The sequence below is a fragment of the Pogona vitticeps genome, chromosome 12, assembly GCF_051106095.1.
Source record: "Pogona vitticeps strain Pit_001003342236 chromosome 12, PviZW2.1, whole genome shotgun sequence".
Lineage (NCBI taxonomy): Eukaryota > Metazoa > Chordata > Lepidosauria > Squamata > Agamidae > Pogona > Pogona vitticeps.
Window position 1 is genome coordinate 26177738 of NC_135794.1, and position 26259 is coordinate 26203996.

The window sequence follows — 26259 nt, forward strand, 5'->3', positions numbered from 1 at the left end:
TGCTCTCGCCTCGCCTTCTCGGCCCGCTTTCTAATTTTGTCTTGAGCCTTGTTTCCACCTGAGGTCAGACAAAGTTCTGTGGCCTTGATCCGGCACAGCAGCCATCCGGGTGGCAGGGAGGAGAGGGAGGGAGCCACGCAAGCAACATCAAGGCAGCCAAATGACCCAACAGCAAGAACAGAGGCGGCAGCAGAAGAAGCCTTGGGAAGCATACCAGCCCCAGGAGGTTCCCCCACACACACACTCTGCACCCGTGCAGACATCCTGGTCGGGCGCTGGGCATCCCAGAAAGCAAGAACTGTAGGCAGATGGAGTGGCATCGGAAAGTCTGGATCGCCTTCAGCAGAACAGAAGAAGGGAGCAGTGAGCGGGAGGCACCTCAAGGGTGGCATGACAGTCAGAGGAAGTGGATGGAGAAGCGCGCTGGTGAGAAGCTGGGGCTCAAAATTCAATCTTGCAGGCCGGGAAGGACTCATCCTGCATCACCACGGTGCTGCTGCTGGCCAAGACCATGATGCTCAGCTCCTGCTGCTTCTCATGTGTCTGTTGGTACCATTCCCGAGTCACCTCGGTGTCATGGGTGGGGATCAAAGTCACCTAGAAAGACAGGATGGGGAAGGACGCAGGATACATTCTAGCCATATCACTTGAGAGAGTCAGGAGGTGAAGCTGAGGAGCTTGACACCGAGGGAGGCCCAGAAGGAAAAAAAGAGACCGGGCCTTCTCGGCAGTGGCTCCTCGCCTCTGGAATAATCTGCTACCAGAGATTCGCGCGGCCCCTTCGCTGGGTATTTTTAAAAACCAATTAAAAACATGGATGTTTAGGCAGGCCTTCCCCTCCAGTTAATATTTGATTCTTTTTTCTCTATTTTCACATGCGCGTACACCTCCCCGGGCCTTCTAGTTCATCTGGCTGGCAGGTGGCACAAAGGGAGTCAAACTGGAAGCGTAGGGCAGGCGGGGGTGCTGGTATTGCAGGTTTCAGGTCCTAACAGCAGCTGGAAATCAGGCAGGAGCAGACCCTTTCTCCTTGCAAAGTTCAGCATGCAGCCTGACTCCGGAAAGGCAGAAGGGGGCTTCCCTTCGGGACTCTGCTGGAAAGTAAATCGTGGAGGGGGGGAGCGCATGAAGGAGGCAAAGGCTGCCACAGTGTCATCCATTTCCTGAGATGTCCTCCATGTGGCAGGGCCAGTTTTGACTCACACGGGCCAAGTGAGAGAAGGGACCCAACGCACGCATGTACACGTGTGCCCTGTGCACACCCCAGGGCTCTCCCAAGGGGCCAAGGGAACACAGTGGGGCTCCCTCTATTTTCTTCTCAGGGAAGCTGCCCTCTCCAAAGGAAGGGGTCAGAACCAGGCTACCTCTCGCAGGCTGCCCTCCCTCGCTCCCTCCTTCCCTGACCGCAGGCAGGCAGCAGGCAGTGGGGCACCCAAGGGTTGCTTGGCGGGCACTCACCTGGAGGTTCTCTCCCCACTGGGCTTTCCCTTCCAACAGGGCATCCAGGACAGCCCGGCTGGGCTCCCCGCTGCCAGGATCGTTCCCGCTCACGACATAGTAGGCAGCCCGGACCCTCTTGAAGAACTCTTGGTCCGTGTTCTTGCCGCTGCAGTGGTTGGGGATGTAAGCCAGGTCCACGTAGACAGGGGGTCCGGGAGGCACCGTGGAGGAACTTTTGGGGTTGAGGTTGGCGGGACCTGGGGAGAGAGGAGGAGGCGGTTGACCCTGAAGCTTTTGGCTTGTCTGGAGTCCTCCCTCAACAGAGGTGGAAAGGCCCCTCTCCACTGTTACCTATGAAAGGACTTTGGGTGCCCAAAGTGGGAGGGATTAGGGCTAAGGCTCAGGTGAGGGAGGCTGCCAGGTGTGATTAAGGCTCACTCTCGACTTGATGGCTGGTGTTGGGTCGTAGCAAAGGGACAAGGACAAGATGCCCGATAAGTTTGCGTTCCCCCTGAGGACAGAAGTGCTGGCCCGCCTCTCCCTCCCTCCACAGGCTGGGAGGAGTTTGGCTCCAAGAGATGCCGGCCAATTGCCCAGTGGAGACTACGAGCCTCCAGTGTCGGGTGGAGAGCCTGCCCACCTTGGCAGCCTGAAGCCCTTGCTGAGTCAACATGGAAGAGAGGACTTCGTAAGGAGCCCGATCCTCAGAGTCATCCTTGATGGCACGGGAGACATGGGTGGTTCTGCTCACGTGGCTTCCTCCGGCCAATTCCTCGCTGTTCTGAGACCAAAGCCCCAGCAGCAGCTCGCAACACCCCACCCTCACCCTCACCCCCACCCCCACCCCCACCCCAGCCAGACCAGACCAGACATCCACCTGAACTTACCCAGACTGGCTTTTGTGCCATTGACCAGGAGCTTGCCAGGGTAAGCATGGACGCTCCGGAAGCCTTCCTCTTTCTCCTCCACATGGGGCTTGAGGAGTTTCTCTCTCTTGGCTGGGGCTGGTTTTGGAGACTTCTCCGACGGCTGCTTCATTGGGCCGGGCAAACTTTTGTCCAGCTTCTGGGCAGGGGAAGAGGTCTTGGGCTTGCCCAGTGGCTTCCTGGCCCCTTTGCTCTTCTCCCTTGGCTCCTTCCTGGGCACCTTATCCAGCCTGTTCAAGTCCTGTTCGTTGAGCATCACCTCAGGGTCCATCATGCAGACGTCTGGGTGGGGAGGGTGGGGATGAGGGTCTACCTGGGAGAGGGGCTGTGGGTCATGGCTGGACCTTGTGCTGCCACCGCTGTTGCTGCCACTGTGGTGGGAGCCACCCACCGCTTTGTCCACGGGAAGGAAATCCGCATCTTCATCCGAGTCCATGGCTGCATCTGCAGTGATGGAAGGGCATTCCTCGGTTTCTGGGGGAACGTCGGAGTCTGACTGGGAGGTTCCGGAGTCACTGGCCGAGGTGGGAGGAGACTCTTCTCCCCCTGCTGTCGCTGGCCTGTGGCTGCCCAGAAGGGGAGGTGGCCTTCCTTTCACGGAAGAGCGCCCTTCGGCCTGTGAGAGCTCACTGTCTTCGGAGGAATCGTGAGGACTTGGGTTGATGAAGGAGGGAGACAATTCGCCCTTTCGCTGCTGACGGTCACACAAGAACTTCTGCCCATAGTCGGAGGGAGCTCCCCCACTAGATTCCAGCTCATGGGAAGCATCGCCATGATCCTCGGCTCGGCTGCCTTGACCAGCATTGGGGAAGAAGGGCTGGAAGGTGGGCTCAGCCGTCAGGAGGGAAGAGGGGCGACCTTGTCTGCCATGGGCGTCCTCCTCCTCCTCCTCTTCTTTTTCTTCCTGTTCTTCCTCCTCCTCCTCCTCCTCCTCCTCCTCCTCCTCCTCCTCTTCCTCCTCCTGTCTCCTAGTAGCTTTCTCTGTGATTTGTGGCACACTGTGAAAAGCCCCCGGGCTGGTGCTCACCTCTGTGGGCCCATTAGCGGTAGCAGGTGCTTCCTGGGGGCGATGGGGAGAAGCAGCCAGGACGTCAGGCGGAGGAGGGCTTCCCAGCCACTCTTCAGGACTCAATGGCTGGGGCTTGCAGCTAACGGTGCAGCTGGGTGCCGGGTGCCGAGCTGCGGGTGGGGAAGGCAGGAGCCGCAGGCTGCTGTCCCCGACACTGCTGGCAGTGGACTCCCTGGATTCTTCCGAAAGCCTCTTGGCGGAGGAACTGCTCTGGGTCTCAGGCCCTGCAGGAGCTGCTCCTCTCAAGGAGGTGGAGAAAAGGCTCGGGCAGATGCTCTCACCCAAGATGGAGGTCTTTGCCAAAGCCTCCTCAGAGGGGCGAGAGTGTTCCCAGGGCGCCCCAGAGGGTGCGTCCCCTTCTTCATATGGATCTGGGAGGGAGAACCCTGCAAGAGAGGAGGCCTGGCTCGAGGCCCCAGTGGACACCTCTAGGTAGCCCTGGCCTTCATCCCTTTGCAGTGAAACTGTCTCTGCCAGGGCTGGAGGAAGAGATTTCTCCTGCTGCTGCTGCTGCAGCTGGGAAGAGAAACGGGCTTCGTGCCGGAACAGAATGGAGGGTTCGTGCTTTTCCAGTGAAGACAGTTCAAAGCCTGAAGAGGAACAATCCAACCCTTTGGCTAGAAGCGGGGAGCCCTTCAGGTAGTCCTTCTCTTTAACAGCTGCTGGGGAGCCAAGCCCTCGGGAGCCCGTGCCTCCTGCATCTTTTCCAAGGGAACTTTCCTCTTTGGAACAGGGCCCCTCGGCACCCCCAGAGATGTGGGGGGCCAGGCCCAGGGCCCAGCCCAGTTGGCCTGACTCAGCCAGGCTGCCATAGGCTGTGACGTCTGCTGCCTTCAGGGCTGTTTTCTCTGCCGGGCAGACCTCTCCTTGCCAAGCACCGTAGCCTTGGGACCGTTGGCTCGCTCGCTCGTGGTCCGTCTCCGGTGGTGAAAGGTCTGTATAGCGGTCAGTTTCTTTCTTGTTGTCCAACTTCCTGGCTGCCGAAAGCTCTGAAGGCTTGACTTCTTTCTCCGACGTCTCCTTGGCTCCTTTCTCCAGCTCTGAGTCACTGGCACCCTCTTCCACCCCTTCCCCTTTCTCATAATAAATCTCCTTGGCCCAGGAGTGCTTTGGAGAAGGACTCCTCCGCTCAAAGGTGACGTTGGCTTCAGAAGGGGGTGTGTGCTCAATATAGCCAACTGCTTCCGCCTGGCGGAATGGATCGGTGAGGCCTGTGAGATAGCCGAGGCCCTTGTCTCCCTGAGAGGAGGCTGGCAAAGGGCTCCCCAGCTCGTCTTGCAAGAGAGGTGAAGGGCTCAAGACCATCCCCTCACGCTCTGCACCCTTGGGCGTCTCATCCTGTCGCCCGCTGTGCTTTTCTGGCTGGAGAGGGCATTGTTTATGAATGTCCGTGTACTGAAAAGAGGCCTCCGCCTGGTCTTTGGGAGAAGATGGAGAGGAATGCTCCTTCTCGGTTGGCGTGTAGAGGCACGATTCCTCTTCCTTTGAGGAGATCGGGTACAGAGACTCCACCTGGAGCCTCGGCGCCCTCCCTGTCTTGAGCGATGCACTCCTTCCAGACGTTAGAACATCTCCATAGACATCTGCATACTGGAAGGACTTGTCATGAGGGTAGGGGGTTGGCTCTCTCTCTTCTCTCTCTTGCCCTCTCTCCTCCTCATCTTTGGTTGGTTCACAGAACTCAGGATAACCAGAGGAGAACATGGAGCTGGGCCACAAGATGTTCTCGGTGCGGCTGAAAGAGCTGGCATCCAGCGGAGGGCTCCCACGGTCTCCGCTTCCTCTGAGTTCTTGCCCCGGGTGAGCAGGGCTTCTGCCATCGGATTCGGCAGATGGACTCACCCCTTCCTTCTTCTGACTCCTCTCTGAGCAGCAACTGAGAGACAGGCTGTGAAGGGTCCCTTCACCATCCTGCTCCCTGCCAAGTGTCTCTTTGAGGTCCAGCTTTCCTTCACGAGCACCATCAGCGTCTGAGCTCCTCCGTGTGGCTCCTGGTAGGAGTTTGGGTGCACCTGGGGCTGAGCCTGGAGCCTCTCCCTGGTCTTGGAAGGATGCTTCTCTTTCCTCCTCCAAAGAGGGGGCCATGGAAGAAGTGGCTGCCGCCTCCTCGCTGCCAGAGCCAGAGAGCAGCTCCTTGATGTCTGCAGGGAGCGGCAAAGGCTCTTCTCTCCCTTGGTGGGGGGCGGATAAAGCAGCCTGCCCCAGGCCAGGCCGCAGCTCCCATTCAGGCTCTGGAGAGAGGGGCCTTAAAGCCCCGGAGGCTTGGAATTCCTTTGCCTCCCACACCGTTTGCTCTGCATCTGTTTGGGAAAATGTCCGGGTTTGGACAGAGGGCACCTGCTGTGGTCTGTCCCCCACCAGAAGGGGAGAGCTATGCTCAGGAGGTGCCTCCTGCTTCTGAGGAGCAGCCGCCGCCGCCGCAGCCACCGGCTGGAGCCTAGACTCAGTCTCCCAAATCTCCTTCTCTGACAGTCCTGAACTGTGATCTCGAGATGCCACAGAGTGGGAAACGTCCTCTTCTTGAGCCACGGAAAGCAGTGACTTCTTTTCATATTCCTCCATCTCGTCATCCAAAAACGTACATTCTCCCCTTTCCTTGTCATACTTCTGTCGCTGTTCCTCTTGTGGTATTTTCTTCATCTCCTCCGAAAACCAAACTTTCTTATCATCGTCCGTGGCTTTGAGATAAATGTCTTCCATTTCAGGGGATTCTTCCTCCTCCTCCTCCTCCTCCTCCTCCTCTTTTTCTTCTTTCTTTCGTTCCTCTTCCAGAAATGCACTCAGCTCTGTCTCTCCAGCAGAGGAGGCATGGAAGGACTCCCCATCCAAAACTGGGCTCAGTTCAGGGGAGCTGGCGGGCTCCTTGCTGGTGCAGCTTTCTTTGCAAGACGGTCCCGGAGATAATTCCTTGACAGGGCCTTTTCCCATTAAGGGAACAGACCTGCCATTTTCTGGCAAGGTGTCGGCCTCTGACGCTGACGCCACCCAAGGTGTGTGGCAGTCTTGAAAGGGACCCTGTTCGGGGGCCAAAGGGGAAGCAGGCAAATCCTCTGCCAGAAAAGTGGCCGGTTTGTTCTCTCTGCCTGGCATCACATCAGGAGAGACGTCTGTGGACACATCTGGTGAAAGTTTCACAGCAGGACTCTCTGTTGTAAATTCACCCCTGGCATCTCTCTGTGAGATCTCTTCTGTGAACAAGGGTGAAGAGGGTTCTTTCCTGACGCTCGGAGGTGTCTTGCTGTCTTCTGGAGAGAGATCTCTGTCGGCGACCGAAGGTGTCCTCTCGTGGCCTCGGTCATGTTCCACGAAAGGCAGAGTCTGGGCATCTTCTGAGAACCGTTCTTTCGCGTGATCATATGACGATTTTGCCGTCCCAGAAATTTCCTCTGTAAAAGGAGATACTTTTTCATCCCTTGATGAAATGCTTTCTGTGGGTATTTGCGATGGTTTCTCCTCTTCGGGGCTGTCTGGGAATGCCTCCCACCCTTTCGGAGGAGGGATTTCGGAAACAGAAAACAGTTCGTACCCGGCACCCTTCTTGGCACACTCTTGGGAGATCTCAGACAGGAAGCCCCCACGGGGCTCTTGCGGGGTCTCGGTGGGGGAGGGAGGGGACAGGTCAGAGATGTCCAGTGTTTCTTGGGTGTGGTAGACGCTTCTTCCTCGCTCTTCTTCTATCAGAGGCTGGCTCCAGCTTTCCTCCTGGGGAGGCACAGACTCAGCCGTGCTACCTGGGCTGGGCTGATCCGGAAGGAGAACAGAAAGCTCTTTCTCCTCCCTGGGAATGAATGCTTCTTCCTCCTCCTCCTCCGCCGCCACCGCCACCGCCCTCTCTGCTAGGCTGGGGCTTTCTTTTCCATTCCCTCCTGCTGGAGCCTCGGCGGCCTTTTCAAACAGGTCTGCCTCCACAGGGTCTGACGTCTCCTCTACAGGGGACTGGTGGAAAGGGGTGTGCCCAGCACTGGTGGGACCCGAGGGAGTCGGGGAGGCCATCTTGACCGTGCTGTCGTCAGGACTCAGGCACCGCTCCTCCGCCTCGCCACCGGAGATGGGTTCCCCCTGCGACCGCTGGGCTGCTCCCTCCTCCAGCAGCAGCAGGGCTTCTTGGGCTGCTCCCATGGCCACCCTCGCGTCTCCGGGGGAGCTGTCCCCAAGAGGGGGGCCCTGCTGAGAAAACACCGGGGCCTCATAATGGCCTTGGCCTCTCCAAGGTCTCTCAAGGTTTGGGGTCTCTTCCTCCTCCTCCTCCTCCTCCTCCTCCTCGTCTTCCTCCTCCTCCTCCTGCTGCTGCTGCATGCCTTTCCTGCAGGCCTCCAGTTTCCTCTCAGCTTCTATTTGGGCCTGGAAGTCTTCTGGAGGTGGAGACTTAAAGCCTTTGTCTTCCTCCAGGGAGGATGTGGGAGAAATTGTCCCAGCGGACGGCACGTAGTCCAAGCCTTGGGTGGCCTCAGTTCGCGAGGAGGGGATACTGTTCACGGTGTCCAGCACCAAGGAGCTTTTCCCGGTCTCCTCTGTCTGTGGAGCCGTCATGGAGGCCACCGACTGGTCTTCCGCCACAGAGGTGGCGAAGGAGGACAGCTTGTCGCACTCGGTGATGGAGGTGGCCGAGGAGACGTGCTCCTCCTCTGCCAGCGGGGCCGCCACCAGGTGGGTGGGGTAGGCCAGGGTCTCTGGCTCATGGCCCGCATCGCCTTGACCGGCCTCGGCCACCATTGCGGCCTGGATCCCGTGGAGGGTGGCCATGGACCTGGCTGGGTCAGGCAGGGCGAGGTCACCTGGTGCAGCGTCTGGCTTAAGCGGGGGCAGCCGCTCCTCCTGCTCGTCATGGATCTCCTCATCTGAGAGCGTCTGCTCTGTCTCTGAGTAGCCGGGTATGGTTTCGTCTTGGATGTAGGAGACGTGTTCTCCTGGGGGGGCGGGGGCGCTGCCTCCCAGGCAGGATTCCTCTTCCTCCTTCAAGGGGGGCCCCCCTTTCCCAGGTGCTTTGCTTCGGGCGGCCCTTTCTTCCTTCAGCTCCTTCCTGTTCTCTTCGGCGGGGAGAGCCGAGGCTCCCCTCTCGCCCTCCCGGCCCTTTGCCTTCCCAGAGGGCTCTTCTGCCCCTTCCTGCTCTGCCTTCTCCAGCACACCTTCTCTCTTTTCAGCCTGCCTGTCCTGGTGGGAGTCGGTCCACTTCGTCTCTTGGTCCCTCCCCAGATCGAGGGAGACCCTGGCTGGCAGCCGCCGCCCGCCTTCCTTTTCTCCCATTTCCAGTCCAGGAAACTCTCCCCTCTTTCTTCCGGGGTGTTCCCCAAATTCTTCCCCCTCAGGAGGTCCCACCCTGACTGCTCCCTCATCGGAGCCACCCGGTGCCTCTCCTGTTCCTGCTGCTCCAGTTCTGGAGGGAGTGGGTTCCTCCTCCAGGGCAGCTGCTGGGCTGGCCGTTCCCCCAGAGGATGTCAACATGGGCCCGGTCTCCTGGGCAGCCGGGTGCCTCGGGCCCTTTTCTTCTCCAGCCTTCTCCAAAGCAGGCACTTCCGGAGGCCTGGCTCCTGCCCGCTTGAGCTCCTCAAAATCCTTGGTGAGGTCCTCAGGGGAGGAGAGGACGACTCTCTGCTCCCCGGCGGCCTCCTGGGACCCCTGGGCCTGGCCAGCCTTCTTCGGCATGGGCGACACCTTCTGATCTGCGAGGCTGTTCTCCTTGTCAGCCTTGCTGCGGACTTTCTCCGTTTTGATCCTGCCCGGAACCTTGGCCTTGTACAAGGTCTTCCTCACTTCAGGAGTGAAAGGTTTCAAGTCTGTTTTGGGTATTTTTTTCAGCTCTGGCTTGGCTTCCTTCTTTTTTTCTTCCTTTTTGGAATCCTTCCTCTCTTCTTTCTTCCCCTCGATGTCTTTTTTAATCTCCTTCCTCTCCTTTTTGAGCTCTTTCTTCTCCTTGTCCCTCTTCTCCTCCAGCTTAGACACTTTCTCCTTGAGGTGTTTCTTGCCAGCCTTGTCTTTAGCGAGTTTCCTTTTCTCCGCTCTCAGGGCATCGCTAGAGTCCGTTTTTATCTTTTCAGCTTTCACAGGCTTCTCGGGTGGCTTTTCGGAATGCTCCTTCACCCTCTTCTCGCCTTTTGACTCTTTGGCTGCCTCTGCTTTGGTTTCCTCGGAGGCCGCCACCTTGGCGGCCAACGGCTTTGGGGAAGACTTGAGGCTCTCCTTACTGTCTGTTCTTTGCTTGATCTTGGTTTGCTTCAGGGCAGGTGAGGGCAGGCCAGAAACCATTTCTCTCTGGGTGGCTACAGGGTACTTCAAGAAATCCAAGTGCTTGAGCTTCTCAAGACCTTCTAGGATTTTGTTCTGTGGTGCATTTCCTGGAAACAAAACCCTTACTATCTTTTCTGTGGGACTTGCAGGGAGCCAGACCACCAAGGCTGTGATGGATGTTAGGTAGGGGACAGAAATCTCTCCTTCTTTTCCATTGGCCAAGATAATGCCCGTCTTTGCTTTGCTGTTCCCGGCCCATTTCTGCATGAGAAACTGCATTTCCTTGCTTTCCTTGACTGGGTTCAAAATATACATGTCCAACTTCCCGACCCCCATTTTGTGGAAGAGGGTGATTGGGTCAGTGGTGTTGCTGACCACTCGATAGAGGGGCTCTGGCTTGATGCCCAGCTTGTTGAGGTACTGCAGTGCCAGGCTAGCCTCCTCAATGCTCCTCTTGACCTTCATGGAGGACTCCGGCATGCGGAGCTTCTCGGGAACATTGAAGAACACAACACCCAGTTCAGGGGAAATGAGGTTCTTCATCCAGTCACTGTAATTGGTGGAGCCCTGGGACTGCTCTTCGTCCTGCTCTGCCACCTTCCGTTGCAGAAGCCCGTTGATCCCTGGAAGGTTGTCTGCTCCAATGTGGGTCAGGAGGATGGAGTCAATCCGGTCCAGATGTCGGACCAGTTTCCAGAAGCAGGACTTCCTCTCTGAGCCACCATCTACCAGGATGTTGAAGCCGTTGACAGCAAAGAGAGCGGAATCTCCCCTCCCTCCTGGGAATATGTAGCAACAAGGCTTGGAGAGCTTGAGGAAGCCCCCTGAGGTTGGGGGCTCCAGAAGGTCAAAGGGTGAGGGAACATCCACGGTCTCAGAGACATACTCTGCAAATTCAGAGACCCCGTCCATCTCTGGCAGGACAGGGTCAGGGTTCAATCTCAGATTGAGAAGATCTTGGAAGCGAGGGTGTCCAAGATTACTCCACTCTCCTTCTCCTACACACGACACTGTGAGGGAAGTCTTGGAAGCTGGGTCTGTATTGCTGAGAAGCTGAGCGACCTAAAAGGGTAAAAAACAGGCTGTATTTACTTGACACAATTTTTTTGCAAAATGTCACTGGCAAAATAAAGCAAACAAAATATTATCTGCAACAGTCCAACTACTATCTTGAACTTTAAACATGCCTGTCAGAAATGCATGCCACTGTTCTACCTGGCTGGCCAAAACCTGATTTTGTGAGCCAAAATGTTTGTTCCATACAGAGGCAGCCATGCTCTGTATGTAGTAAGGCTGGGTAGTCTGACATGAGCCCCTCAAGGAAATAGGGTGTGCCCTGCCTCAAACTGCAGGACCCCTAAAGGCACCCTGGAGCTCTGAAAAGCACTTGTCTTACAAAGCCCTGGTGATAGTCTGAGTGTCCGTGAAAATTTGTGAAAATGTGCTGGCCACAATCCCCACCAAAGATGACCCCAAACTTGGCAAATGCTGGAGAAAGCACAAACAAAGATTTCACAGCAAAAGTCATAAACCAAGCACAGGCCCTGGAACTCCCTGCAGAAGGCCTCTAACACAGCATGAATGCACCCAATTACCATCTGCTCAAGTCCAAGATCACCTGCCCGCTCCCTTTACCTCCGGGTGTGCAAATATCTCGGCAAACTTCTGGTAGGTGAAGGTCCCAGACTGCAGGATCAAGTCTCCTTCCTGGTCAGAGCTCTGCCCACACAGAAGGAGCAGTTTGTGAACAGAAGGGTCACATATCAAGGAACGGACCTGTTCACAAAAGAGACCACCTTAAGTTGCTGGTCTAAATGTTACCATCTTACACAAGTGTCACGGCCGAAACCTCCCTGCCGTGCCAGACCTTGAACCTGAGTCTAGAGCAATGCTAGCATGGAATGCCAGCCATGCTTCCCATCCGAACCCACCCCTTGCCCTGCGAGCAGGGCAGCACGGCCATGTGCAGGCAAAAGAGCCCCGCATGGGAAATCTTGCCCATGAGCGTTACCTCTGCCACAGCGCTCGCCTCATCTGGGTTTACTAGGATGACGGTATCCAGCTCATTGCTTTGATGATGGAGAGTCCGCAGACCTGCAAAGAGAGTGGAAACAGTTTTGTCCAACACCACGCCCAGTTGCGCCTCCTCCTCCTCAGCCTCCATGTTGCAGAACAGCCAGGCAAGTGGATGACTCTCATGCCAGCCTCGTGAGACTACTCAGAGGAAGAGGTAACCACGCTGGGACCCCATTCCTACTGAAGGGCAGCTTTGAAGGCGGTGGCTCAGAATGGCTTCCTCCTCGTATCTGGAACCCCTACAAACCCCTTCCCCCGGGGCACCCCAGGGTAACTGCCTGAGGCTGACTCCTTTTGTTTGTTTTCTTAATTAGACCACCTCAAATAGCAAGAGGTGGATTTCACACACAGACTGCCCTGATCTGCACCCTTTGCAAAAGGGGTTTCCTTAAGGCTGACTCTGGATTTCCTTGGGGGATAATGACCTTTGTTTACCTCAGTGCCAATACACCATTGCAGATGCTGCCAATTTAACGCTGACACCCCAAACATGGAGCATTTTGGTTTTTATTACAGACCAGAACGGACTACCATTCCTGGACTCCAGCCATCGCGGCAGTGGTGCTGGTTAAGGCCGCTGGGAGCGGCCACCCAAGAACATCTGAAAGGGCACGTGTCCCATGTCCCCCACACACACCGCTCGGCGCCACCTTTCCTGGCACAGGAGTTCCTCCAGATGCGGCTGATGGCCATGGTCTGCCCTCTTTCCAACCCTAACCCTTTGCCACTCTCCTTCAGGTGCTGTGGATTCCAGAGGGCATCACATGGGGGGGGGGGCTTGCAGGAGGGCCGAGCGCATTCCTTTGGGTCTCTTTGGAGGTAACCTTTTAGGAAAATGACATTGCGGGCTGTGGGCTCCTATTCAAGGGCTCGCCCTGGGGCTGCAAACTGCCAGTCGTGTGCTTGCGGCCATACTACGTGTGTGATGGAGAAAAGGCTGCATTTTATTTTATTTTCTCCTCTCATGGCTGCTTTTGCTTATTGTGTTTGTTGCTCTTCAAAAGCTACTTTATGTACTGGGATGAGGCACAACAAGAGCAGGCCTGACAGAGCCACTTGGCGACTGGCCTGCCTGCCTTGGACGAGCCTCGAGCTTCTCCTCACAAAGCAGCCACAGAAGCCCACACGGAGCCAGTCAGGGCAAAAGGGGAATGGAAAGTAGCCAACAGCTCAAGCTGTTCCCCAAACACCAAACAGCCTCCCCACCCACCACCCACTCCGCCGTGCCACCTCTTGTCCTCTCCCATGAACGCACCCCCCACCCCACCCCTTTATCTCCTTGCACGAATACAGGGAAAGAATGAAGGGCTGGTGAAGTGCTGCATGGTGTAAAACAGCCCTTGCCAAACAGAACAAGCCCAGCGTTCCAGGCTAGAGGCCCTCAGCCTTTGGAAGGAGCCCATTGAGACCGGCTTCCTGCCTTGAGGGCAAAAGGAGCCCCGCGCGCGCGCTCTCTCTCTCTCAGCCTCAATGGATGCTCCTGGCCTCCAGCGCAGCACAGGCCAGTGCAAGGGATCCAGAGGGCCAGACAAAGCACAAAGGAGCACCCTGTTCTTGGCACCAGGCTCGCTAAAGTCTGTTTTGGGAGCTGCCCGGATGCTGCTTTCGGTGACAGCTGCCAGCTTCTCCCTGTCCAAGAAACCAAGGCCAGGACTGGCGCGGGCATGCCACCCATCTCACCCCACTGTTTATTCCTCCATCACCACCCCCGCGGGCCGAGAGGTTTGGGGACCCTCCCTGTCTAGGCAGCTGACTCCCTCCCTCTTTCTCCAAAGGTCTGGTCACTTCTTTTTTGAACCCACAGCTGCACTTTCACTGAATCCTGCTATATATATACTCATAGAATGAAAACTATTCTTGGAAGTAGTAAACATCATTCATTCATTTCTTTTCCCTGTGTATTAGTGCAAGGAAGAAGCTTCTGTACCCCTGCCTGGGGCCTGTTCCCTTGTGCCTTGCTTAGACGACTGTGAGGCCTACAGAGCAAAGAGAAGTAAAGGGCAGGTAACAGGGCACTGATCCAGTGCAATGGTTTTCTCCTCCTCCTCCTCCTCTTCTTCTTCTGGGCTGTGAAGATCCAGACAAATTGTGCGAAGGATCTTTGGGCTCCTGGTTCCCAGGGAGGGCCATGTTTGGATGTGGTGGTCTCCCAAGGAACCACTGACCTGCAGACCCTCAAAAGCCCTGGAGTTCAAACCCATTGCAAAGCAGGAAACCCACAGGTGGCTGTCCAGGGTCACGTCACCGGTAGATGTTCCTGCAAACCCACTCTTGGGAAACAAGGCGGGGAGTGCCCCAGGGTCCCACTTTGGGAGAGGGTGTGTTGCATGCACCCAAAGCAAAATGGACCCTGATCGGGCTGACCATTGTGGGATGTGGGCTAGGCGGGTGTTTGGTCTCCTCCAGCACAGCCCTGCTTAGGTTCTCAGCGTCATCTTAAGCCTCTTTAGGGAGGGAAAGCAAATCATTCACAGCAGGTATTCCCTATCAACAGCAACAGGCAACAAGGCCATCTAGCAGACTTTTAATGGGAGCAGAAAAGTCGGGCAGGGCCGGCCGGGCAGGGCAGGCACCCCCACCCACCCCCGCGCCATGAGGCAGCAAGAAACCAAAGGCCAAAGCAGAGGAGGCCTGCCTGGGAAGGACGTCATTGATTTGTAGGAGAACCACTCGATCCATCTCTTCCCTGTTTAGGTGAAGCCGATCTGCCTGCCCCCTTTTTATTCACAAAAATGTTCAGGGTGGCCACACACACACCCCTTTCAAAGCGCCCCTCCCCGTGGCTCCACAGACGGCCCTTGTTGACGCCCCCCCCCCCCCCCGCGCGCTGTCGGGGAACCCGCCGCCCGCCAGAGGCCAACGCCTGCTGGGCGGCCGGAGAGACGGGAGGCCGGGCGGACGCCACCCCGGACGGCTTCCAAGCAGTTCTTGCCCCCCCGCCCGAGGTGCCCAGGGGTCGGGGCCCGAGGGCGCCCATAGCCCGGGCTGCCCGCCCACCGCCGGGTCCTCCCCCCCCCTGCCATCTTCCGACGAGCAGCCCAGAGCTCACGTCGCCCGGCTTGGTCCCTGAGCTGCGTCCCGGTCGAAAGGCGGCCGGGCGGCGAGCGAGAGGAGGCGCCTTCCCCGGGCCAGCAGGAGGAAGAGGCGGCTGGCCGCTCAGCCCCGCTGGGCTCGGGCTAGGCGAGGCCCGCCGCCCCGGGCAGGAGGGATGCTCGGGCCTTTTGGCCGCAGACGACCGGCGCCTGCTGGCGGCCAGGACTCCGAGGGGGCGGGACGGGGGGAGAGGAGCCCGGCAGGGCTGGGTGCGCGACCGGGCTGCGGAGCCCCGGAGCAGGGCCTTCCCTCCCTCCCTCCCTTCCCCCCCCCCCGCCTCGGGCGGCAACGCTTTCCTCCCCACCCAGCCCTCCCCCCTCTGCTGGGGGGCCGACGGACACACGGGCCCGCCACTCCGGCCGGGAGGGGGCGGGCAGCAGCGGGGCTGGCGCAGTGGCTCGCTCCCCCCCCCCGGCCGGGCGCCCACCGGGGGTGAAGAGGCGCCCGCTGCAAAATTTGCCGCAGTGTGCGCGCTTGCAGAGAGCGTGCGCGCGCATCGCCCGCTTTCCCCTCCCCCCTCCCAACGCAGAAGGACGGGGCGTTGGCCGAGCCCCTTCTCGGCCCGCGGGGGTGGGGGGTGGGGAACCACCTCGACCCAGTGGGAGGGGGGGCTCAGGGCCAGCTCCCCCCTCCTTCCAGGCGGGCACAAGCCGTCGCCTCCGCCCTGCGCCGCCCCACCGCAGGGAAGGTCCGGAGGACCCGGTGGATGCGCAGCTAGCCGCCGCCGCCTCCCTCCCAGCACTGCCCGGCGGCCCTCCGGCCGGCCCCGGGCAGAAAAGGGACAGCGGCGGCCGCGGCGGCGGCGCGAGATGCGGAGGGAGGGCTCCCGTTGGCCGGCCGGACTCTAGAGCGAGGCCCAAGGGGAACGGCTGGCCGGAGGGGACGGCGGGTCCCGGCGTGGGCGCGCTTCCCCCTGTACGAGGGTCGCCGCCGCCGCCGCCGCCCGGGTCCCTTTGGAGAGACGCCCCCCCCCCCCCAATCCCGGCGCCCCAACCCACTCGCACCCACCTGCGCCCCCGGGCCCGGGACTACGTACCAGGCGGGTTGGCGGTCCGTCCGCACTGCTCGGATGATGCTGGCCGGGCCTGGGCTGCACCGGCGACAGCTGCTGTCAGTGCAACGCCGCGGAGGGGAGGGGAGGGGAGGGGAGGGGAGGAGCTGCTCCCCCCTCCCGCCAGGCGGCTTAACCCTTCCGGAGTCAGGAGCCGGCAGCCGGCGCCTGGAAGGCCCTCCTTTGCCCCCGCCCCGAGAAAGAGAACCGGGCGGCGGGGAGGGGGGGGCGCCTGCTTCCTGCTTAGCACGCCAGCGGGTCGGAAGAAGAGGAGCCCCATCCCCGCCGTGTATCAGCGGGGAAGGTGGCAGGCCGGCTCTGGAAGGAGGGCGTCCCGGAGCTGGAACCCTCGGCTGCCCCTGCCGCCCGGGACTCTCGGGCTGAGCTGCCACACCCACCCTCGGCCCCAGCGGGAGGGGGAAAAAAAAGGCAAAGGCCCGGCTGAGGAGGATCAGAGAAGCACCTGTAACCGAAAACCAGCCGCTACACCCACAATCGCTTGTGGGGGGGGCCCTCCGCCCCCTCCACACACCCTCTCCCCCCCAGCTCCTTCCGCAGGGCTCTGCAGTTCTGCGCTTTGACCGGAAAAGAGCGTTATTAGTGGAGATCTGGAAAGGATCCCAGACCTGTCGGAGGAACTCCTGTGGTTGGCCTTCTTTATCCGAGGGGGTGGAGGGAGGGGAACATGGGAGGCCCAGACGTTATCAGCTACGCCTGCATTTAAAATACATCTCTTTCCCTCTCTGAGGTCTGTGGTTCCCCTTCATTCTTTCTCCCTTTCCCTGCCCTCAGTCTCCTGCCTCTATCCACCAGGCAGCAGGAATTCTCTCTCTCTCTCTCTCTCTCTCTCTCTCTCTCTCTCCCTGTCCCCCGTATTTTGTGCTGTTTGACGAGTTGGAGCTTTGCAGAAGCAAATAACACACCTAGAGGTCCTGTGTAGAGAAAGGCCCAGCCCTGCCCTGCCAGCCACCCGTTCTGGAGGCTCTTGGTGTAGTCGAGGGAGGCCTCTGAGCCCCCCCCCCCAGCTTTCCCTTCTCTGTTTTTTATCAGCCAGTTCTAGAAACGAAATAATATCCCCCCTCCCTCCCCCCCAGTGTCCCTATGATGGCATTGAAGCCAGGTTTCAGAGGCAGACGCCTCCTGAAGCTGGGCTATGGGAGAGATGGATGGGTAGGCACACCTGCGTGACAGCTTCCGTGTGTGGTAGGTTATCTGCGGTGTGGAAAAGGTGCAGGTCAGAAGCAAGACATTTTACGGCTGAAAGAAGATGGTCAAAGGATGCCCTCACTCAATAGTCTAGGTGAAGCTACATCTGTCAAGCAACCAGGTTATTTTGGCATTGGGGGGGGTGGGGGGAACAATTAACAATGGCTGCTTCTCCTGCCTGGTTATGAACATGCGGTAATAATGAATTATGTAATGAATGACCCACTCCTCTATCATGACAGCCCAAAGATGCTGCCTGAGGCAGTTGCCTCCCACAGACCTCCTCACACTCCAGCTCATGGCCTTCCCTAAGACCAGAACCCAGCAGGATCACATCCAAAGAAGGGAGGCTCCCTACAGATCGTGGAAAACACTCCTGCACCTTCATTGAGGTTCAACTCCATTATATCTACAGGAGAGGTGACTTGGTCGGTGAAAGTGTTGCAAAGGCTCCCTGCCACCACAAATTTCAGGTGCCCTCCCAATACAATCTCTCTCTCTTTTTTTTTTCCTACTAGCAAAAATATCTAGGGGAATAAGCAGTGAAAAAGGCCTGCTGGTCTCCCTCTCCCCCCCCCCTTTTGTCCTGTCCAATATGACAGGTGGCCCTTCCCAGCCCTGCCACCAGTTGACAGAAAAATGCCTCACATTGCTTTTAGGCAAAGCCACAAGGCAGTAAAGTAGAAATGACATATTTTGTTTATCAGTAGGTTAGTCCTACATGGGGGAAATCAGACTTTTCTCCAGAGAGACTGTGGAAGGAATGGAGAGTCAGAATATCCCCCACATGACAAGAGCTGGGAGTTTTGTTTCATTTTATCTGAATTATATTCCACCTTGTTTTCTGGCTCTGGGTATTTGAGTGGCAAACACTCCGTTGCAGGTACACAAGCAGTCCTTTCATTTCGGTAGCCTCAGCTCTATTGGAATTCCCCCCCCCCGAGAGGTCAGAAAATGCCCCACCTTTCACCCAATCCTGCTTTTTAAAGGGATTAGAATGAGCTGTGTGTGGGGGTGGTGGTGGTTCTGCAGAATATGTCTTACATTAAGCCCCTTCACCTTATGTGTTTTAATAGAGATCCTAAGAAGACAACCATGAACACTGGATGTTTTGGAGTGCCATTCCAGTTGGTGCCAGCCAGTCTCTCCAATAGTTAGGGATGATGGGAGTTGCAATCCAAAAATATTTGGGGTGTTCCAAGCTGCTCACTCAACCGTAGATCAAACATAGTCTGATCACATATATAGGTCAAATTCAAAAGTGATTGTGCTGAAATTAAAATCACAGCTTTTAGTCCGACTGTGAGCTAGAGAGCTACTGTGAATACCCTGCTATGTGTTCTGCTCCCATCAAACAGAGGGCACTTGGTGGTGATCTTGGGTCCAGGTGTAAGCCAGAAAACAACAATTAAAAAATCTGAAATGGATGAAAGGGTCTTCTAGGAACTGTTGCTGCTACCTGGACAGATCCAACAGAGTGCCAGCCTTTGCCAGGCTGATGATCACAAAGGGATAGATGGTGGCACTTTGGAGAGGGAAGGGAGCCAATCCTGACCTATGGCTGAGAGTGAATCCAGGGAATGGCCTCCACCATGGTGTCTGAATGCTGAACTGGAAGAATGACCCAGAAAGGAAGCTGGGGAGCAAGAGCACCCACGTCATGAGGCGGCAGCAGGAAGTCGCTTTACACTGGCCTGGCCTGGTAGCCACTTGGCCCCTCACCTGGTGGCCCTCACCTGCCTGCTCACTCTACTCAAAAGAGCTGGAAAGCCTGCCTGACTGCCTGACTGCCTTCCCCAAGTCCTATCTAGCATACGGGCCAGACCCCTGCCAGCCATGGAATTGACACGTTCTGTTGCTACTGTGACAAGATGAGACAATGTGCTCCCTTTGTTCCTCCCAGACACCTCTTCTTGTACAATTCACTCATTTAGACCAAAGCCTGGTTGTTCTGAAAATACAGCTTTTTGCTGTAGTCTACTTTTTTAGTAATGTCACGAGTGATCTCCGATGGATATGAGTTGTATGCCAGAGGAAGCAAGTGTAATAGAAGTTCCTGTCACTTTATTGTCATAAACACAGTTCCTTGGCAAGGTTTTGCCTCACTGTGGTGGTTTCCCCTTGGAAGAGTGGAAGGCCTACTAAAATAGTCGACCACAGAAAGGTATGGAACAGGAGGAGCTCTTAATGCTTGACAGACATTTCATGAAGCTGAAGCTGGAGAGGGGGGGGGGCAAACGTGGCCTAGAACAAAAGCAACAGAGATGCAGAAGTGAAGGAAAAGGAATAAAGGGGGGCTTGACTTTGCTGCCTCAAGGACATCTCAGAACAGCCAGCCAACAATCTGAGAACTCACCTGTGGTTCTCTGTGGGGCAAAGCTTACTCAAATGTTTACCCTGGTGGAGGGGACACTGACTCCTCAGGATCCTGCTATGGCCAGTTTGTGGAATACGTTGCGGGTGATGCTGCTTGTCCCCACAGTGGCTTTGATGCCCATGCCACTGTTGATCTGACCAAGGGTGCAGCATTTAGAGATCGGAGAGAGGGACAAGGTTCTTATAACTACCTGTGGGGGAGGCGCTTCACCCTCTTGCCTCTTGTCCAATTTGGCTGGCTCCAGCCCCTGGGGACAGGGTTTCATTCAGTGGATTCAAGGTCCAGTGGATGCTTATCTGCCTAAGGTAATGGCCTATCCATGTCTGGATCCAAGCCTGGCCAGTACCCAGAGGAGTGGGATTACCGTCTTCCTCTTGAAAAGCCCCTTCCTGGTGCTTACAGTGCTGGTGCATGTGAGAACAGCTCAGCTCCAGAAGCTGTTGGAGCAAACAAATCCTCTAGGTTCATTCCCCATTTCCTTTGGGGACAGACTCCAAGGAAGAGAGCACTGGAGGCAACTGTGCTAATTCTCATGTCCCACAGAGGAGCCCCCCGCTAGCTCTGAGATACTGGAGCGATAGATGCACACTGGAGCTCTCATGTGGAAAGTCCTCCTGGACTCGTGTGTAAGAGCCAAGTGCAGAAAGCATTCCAGAGGGGAAATTGGCATCCTTAGTTCCTCCCAATCCTATCCATAGAGCAATAGCAATGTAGAGCTGGTGTTGAAGGGAGCAATAAGTCGCTTCCCTGCCGCAAGCACTTCAAGGTCTGATCCCACAGGCTTTGCCCCCTCTGCCCATCCACTCTCTCACTGCAAAGTGCCAGACAATCACATTGCCATTTCCCTCTTATTTATGCTCTGCTTCTTTGTTGTGTCCAACAAATCAAAACAATCAAAAAACCTTAAAAAACACCAGGAGAAACATTTTAAAACATGAAAACTGCAGTTTAAAAAAAAAACCACCAGAAAATAAACCCTAAAGCCCTAAAGGGCCAGTTGAAAATACGTGTCGTGACACCTCTTCTAAAAACTGAGTGCATTGCAGCCAACCCAATCATACAGTGCTGGCGTCCCACAGGTGAAACCTCCTGTCCTCCCCCTCCCCCCCCAGCACTGCCCTGTGTCCCAGAAACCCTGACTACTAGCCCCCAAAGTAAGGGCCTGGTCGAAGTGAGAGGAGGGTGAGAGGTGGTTTGCAATCAAGAGACCTAAGCAAGGCATAACGACTTTTTAGCTGTGGACTTCCCTGCCCTGTGAAGAACATTCTACAAGGTGTGAAGAAAATGTGTCCACTGAAAATCATGGCAGAAGTCATACTGCACAAATCCCACAAGACAAACAATGTGCTTTAGCACAATTGCAGACATGTACTCTTAAAAACAAAAAAGTTACAAAGTTCTATTTATAGCAATTGCCAAAATTTTTCACAGAAAAAGCTCTCAAGGTTGGGACAAGCTCCAGGAGACTGATTCAAGCCAAGGTCGCAGAAGGACAGAAGTTAAAGTGATACCGACCTGCTCTTTCAGGAAGTGTGGCCACATGAATCCATGGGGAAGATGCAAATCCAAGAAGACTGTGTGTGTGTGGGGGGGGGGTTTGTCTTTAGTAGATCATGAACCAACTATCTCTAAGGCCTCATGTTGGAGATAGTCAACCAAATGGATAAATGTTTTGGCAGGCCTTCCCCCCTAGTTAATTCCTGATTCCCCTTTTCTTTTCTTTCCTAACCCAATTGTTGAAAGTTTTCTTTTATGTAAAACTGCTTTTATTCATTGTTGTACCCCTTGTTGTAAGCCGCCTAGAGTGGTCTTAATTGACTAGATAGGCGGGATATAAATAGAATAAATAAATAAATAAATAAATAAATAAATAAATAAATAAATAAATAAATAAATAAATAAATAAATAAATAAATATTTTTCACTATTTAAACAAGATCCCCTGAGCAAAGATATCATTTTGCCTGGGCTGTGATTCATTTCTTCACTCCCAGAAACAAAAAGAGGTAATTGGATAAAACATGTCAGGAAACAGTCAAAAGGCCTGGAGAGTATTAAAGCAGCTTAACAATGCCCCAACTAAAGGCTCTACTTCTGTAAACATGTTAGCAAATTAAATAGCCCATCAAATCCACATGAGCCTTCCTTTCCACACTGAATGTTGCACTGAAACTAGAGGGCAGGAAAAAATGCTCATAACTAGGAAGGTGACAGACAAGAGGTGGGGAGAAGAGGAAGGTCTGACATACACAGCGCAGGGTCTGGTTGACGGCAGACAGAGAGGGACATGCGGGGGGGGGTGTCCAGCGGAAGGGCCGCTCTTCTCACCCATCCTCAAGAAAAGGGTCTGAATCTCGGCCTCCCTGTGACACTACAGAGGGTGAGAGGCTGTGCGCATCCCTGCACTATTGCTTTCCCAAACTTCCAGCTGGTTTCTTAAATCTGCAAATGGAGGAGGGGAAGGTGGAGACTGACCTTTGACCTCTGACGAGAAGTGTGCAAGATGGCGTGTGACAAAGAGTTTCAGCTGCTGATTCAGATCACAGGACTGCAGATCGATGTCCCAGGAACGAAGGCCTGTGTGATGGAGAGGGGAGAACAAAGAGAGGTCTTAAAATTACATTGTTGTTTTTATTGTAAGCCGCCTAGAGTGGTCTAATATGATCAGATAGGCGGGATAGAAATAAAATAAATAAATAAATAAATAAATAGAGGTGATGTTGTGGGGTTTTTTTTCACACAATGGACAACAGAGACACCAAAACCACATGCCTTCCTTGTGCTTCGGAGACACCTCGGATGCACTCTTCTCTTGGGGTGGGCACAGCTTGCAACCAGTAATATTTTGGCTACAGTTCTCACAGCCAGTGGGGGACAGTCCAAAAAAGTAGCTCTCAGGCAGTGTGCCATTAGTGTGCCACCAGCAGGGTGTGGGTTTTACCACCAAATTGTGCCCCAACTCTGATCTGTCCCTTTCTTCCTTTGCTCCTTGCCTCTGTCCCTCTTCAGCCGGTTCATCCCTTAATCCTATCCCAAAGCTCCTGGCTTCCTCAAAGCTTTGGAGTTTGTGCTCTAATCCAGATAATCTAATCACCTTCCTCTCCCTGCAGGGGGGAAAGCTCTCTTCCAAGCAAAATGCATCGGCTCTTCAGCTCATCCAGCTGCCTGTCCCAATGGCACCATGGAAGCCATTTGCTTCTCGTCCAAGAGAGTCGGCAGCACAGGCCATGGGGGAGCAGCCCTTCCTAACTGGCTCCCTCTGCCTTTGCCACCTGCAAGCTAGAAATCAGGTGGATGGGCCCACACCCCTTGTTTACATCCATTTCACTTTCCTCTACAGCAGTTTTTCCAGAGCAGGTTACAAGGCCATGCTACCTAAGAAAGCTGTGCACACCAAAGCCGAGGCTGAAAACGACATAAGACAAATATTGCACAAGGCCAAATACAGGTGAAAAGTCTGCAACGAAGTTGCCTTCTCCTTGTTTCTAGAGGGAAAAAAGAACTTCTGTGGGAAAGGAGCCCCACACCCGGGGGCCTGCCACTGAGAAGTTTGTCACTCTTGTGGCTTCCTGACATGGTTCACTAGCAGCTGTGAGGTTAGATTTCACCTATCCTAAAATGGCTGTTTTGATTTATTATTCTGTTACAGACAAGCCTCAAACCCACCCACCCCAATTTTCTTTCTAGCTCACATGATCAACAAATTTCAGGTCATTGGGAATCATACACCCAAGACAGCAGGGAAGCATCAAGTGCTTCGGTTCATGCCATTGGTAGCCAAAATAGGTAGACATGAATAAGAGAACTGGGCTGGGCACTCCGGGTGAAAACTTTCAGCTAGTCCGGATTATATACTAGAGAAAATCCTGACTTGAATGATTTTTCCTGTGTGATAACCTGGTTGGGCTGGAGAGAGCTTGATACTGCTGTCTCTCTCTGCCGAGGGAGGTGCTCAGGCTCCATCAGAATATATTGCTAAAGTAAAGCAATCCCCTCTGTTTTTTGCACAGCAATTGCAGGTAGGCCAATGAACCAGGAGGCCATAAGGCAGGCTGGAACAAGCCCTGATGCTCATGGATCTGGTGAGGTCCTGTACAATGAGCCGAGCGACATTTAGGGGATTTCAGTCCTGGAGGGGAGAGCGCTTCTCCTCCAGGACAAAGCCCCCTACTTTGGGAGTGATGTGAGACCACTCTATTCCTTGGGTGCCTCAGGGTGCCAGTGGCACCAGCCGAGCTTGATGCACCAGCTGTGTTTTCTCCTAGAAAGTGGGAGACTGCCTGTTCTTCTCCGGGCCCTGGAAATATCTCAAACACCCCACTGCAATGTCCTATATATGGGTCTGTCTCAGAAATATTACACAGAAGGTACTATTACAGCAAAATACAACAGCTAGCTTATTAGCTGGCTCTAGCTATAGGGAATACATGACCATTTACACTGCACTAATTACTTGCCAATTGTTTACTCCTATGATTTGGGACAATGATTTTATCCTTCCAGGCCATAATGCCTTGGGGTCACCTATCTGAAGGAGCAGCTGTTTTTCCATGCAGTGGCCCAGGCACAGGGCATTATCAGAAGCCATGTTCTGGCATGCCTGTGTTCCCAGATGAGACAGGTAGCAGACAGAGCAGGGCTATGTTTGGAGATGGCAACCCATCCAGCGGATGGCCTCCCCAGAGACCTCTGTGTGGTGCTAGCTTTGCTAGAGTTTCGGGTCATTTCAGGCTGTTCATGAGCAGCAATTTCAGCTTTATCTGCTATGAAGTCTTATATAGGCAGTTTTAATTTAGGAATGTACAGTAGTTAGTATTAGCATTCAATAAACACAATGTATTTCATGATCCCAGTAAGAACTTCATGGCTCTCAACCCATGTCAACCAGAATATTCCGCTCCTGTTTCACTGCCTCACTGGTTTACCAAAAATGTCATGGGACATTTTTTGTGCACCCACATTAGCTTGGCTATGATTGAAAAAGCAATTCATTATTTTAGTCCTGATTGTTTTCTGTTCATAAAAGAAACATGTGCATATTGTTTACTGCAACACAGACAAAGAGTGCCTGCAATGTTGTACATTCCCTGCATCGCAATGAAGTGCTGACCGGCCAGAATGTGTCGTCGTCCCCCCCCCCCCCCCCGCGCGCTGCATCAGGGATTCATCAGTTCAACGTTGCTTGTTCTGGTCAGTCTTGTTTCAGAAATTTAGCTGAAAAACAGGGCGTGTGCAGGCATCCGGAACACAAGGCTCTCCGTGCACCGGCCTCGTGGGGGAGGGGGGAAGGTATTTGCAGGGAGGGTGGAAGAAGAAGGCCGCCTCTAGGAGGAAGGCGGGAGAGCCCCCGATCCCAGGCCTCTCCTCTCCGGGCGGGGGGGGAAGAGAAGCAGCCGCAGCGGCAGGTTCCGCCAGCCAGCCCAGTCCCCGAGGGGCCGGGGAGGCCGGCCGGAGGCTGAGCCAGCCGCGGGGCCTCTTTTTGCGGGCTCCTCCCCGCCGCCCTCCGCCCGCTCGAGCCCCGCCGCCCGCCTCCCGCCTCCGCAGTGCCCGCAGGAGGGCCTCCCCCAACGCCCCGGGGGCCGCCGGCAGGGGCGCCCCTCAGCACCGGCCCTCGCCGGGCCCACCGGGAACGGATGAAGCGAGCGGGCGGGCGGGCCGGCGGGCAGGAAGGAAGGAAGGACCAGCCGCTGCTGCCGCCGCCGCCGCCGCCTGCGGGGCCCTCCCTGCCGCTCCGGCGGCTTCCGGCTGCGGAGGCCCAGCGAGGCCGGCGCCGCTGTCCAAGGTGCTGAAGGGACCGCGCGGGCGGCGGCGGCAACGGGGCCTCCCTCCGTCCCTCCCTCGCTGGCTGGCTGGCTGGCGGGGACCCCTGAGAAGGGCCGGCCGGGGCGGGCAGGCGGGCGGGCGGGGGGGGCTGCCTTCCTACCGCGCTCGAGGCTCCGGCGCAGCGCCTCCCGCTCCGGTTCCGTCCCGACCTCGCCGATCACCGCCAGCAACGCGTGGCCTCGACGCAGCCGCCGCTCCCGCTCCTCCTCCTGCTGCTGCTGCCGCCGCACCCGCGCCGCCGGCGTCTCCACGGTGACGGTCCCGGCCGGCGTCTCCATGGCAACCGGGGGCCGCTCTGCGGAGCCTGCTGCGGAAGCCCACGAGCGCGCGCCTCTTAAGGGGATGGTGGGCCGGCGCGCATTGGCTCCGGGCGGCCCACGTGACCTCGGGAGGGCCCCGCGCAAGCTCCAGCGGCCACGCCCCCACCCGCCTAGCGCAGCTCTCCTTGCTTGCCCCCCCCCCGCCTTCCGACAGGCTGCCGGCGGCAGGGGCTGGTCGTGCCTTTGGCGGGGGGGGGCGGACGCGAAGGGGGGGAAGAGCATCCGCCGCTGTGCAACGAGTCAGGAAGGCCCCGAGGATCTCGGGCCGGGAAGGGCGTGCGTGCGTGCGTGCGTGTGTGTGTGTGTGTGTGTCGCTGCTGCTGCTGCTGTACCTGGCGCCACCCGCACCCCCCCCCGCACCCTCCACACACACCCGGAGGAGAGGTAGCCGGGCTCTGCTTCCAGCCGGACACCATGTTCTAGTTTGACTGAAAGACTTTTATGCAACCTCCTTTGATCATTTATAAACACCAGTCTAAAGGTTTTAAATAAAAACAGGAATAAAGGCTTTCGCTGCTTGCAAAGCATGGCTTATATTTGCATTTGGTCAGGATGAGAGACGGAGGCAGGCCCAAGGTCCCACTCAGTGAGGTCCAGGTGGCTTTCTCTGTACTCTTAACCCCCCCCCCCCCGCCATTAGCTCCACCGCACTT

At 56.1% G+C, this 26259-nt stretch overlaps 1 protein-coding gene across 2 annotated transcripts; it reads right to left on the minus strand.

Annotated features, from left to right (window-relative positions):
- Positions 1-25617, minus strand: MAP1A (microtubule associated protein 1A). 2 transcript variants are annotated; one of them, XM_072981560.2, is made up of 7 exons: positions 25387-25617; positions 21939-22040; positions 11672-11754; positions 11296-11436; positions 2328-10722; positions 1459-1697; positions 1-597 (listed from the first exon to the last, which is right to left on the minus strand). In XM_072981560.2, the coding sequence occupies exons 1-7, from the start codon at positions 25562-25564 to the stop codon at positions 442-444; spliced, it is 9294 nt and encodes a 3097-aa protein (XP_072837661.2). In that variant the 5' UTR covers positions 25565-25617; the 3' UTR covers positions 1-441. The 2 variants fall into 2 exon arrangements, with proteins under 2 accessions (XP_072837661.2, XP_020645848.3); XM_020790189.3 differs by lacking the exons at positions 21939-22040; positions 25387-25617 and adding an exon at positions 15866-16175.
- Positions 25618-26259: the final 642 nt, after the last annotated feature.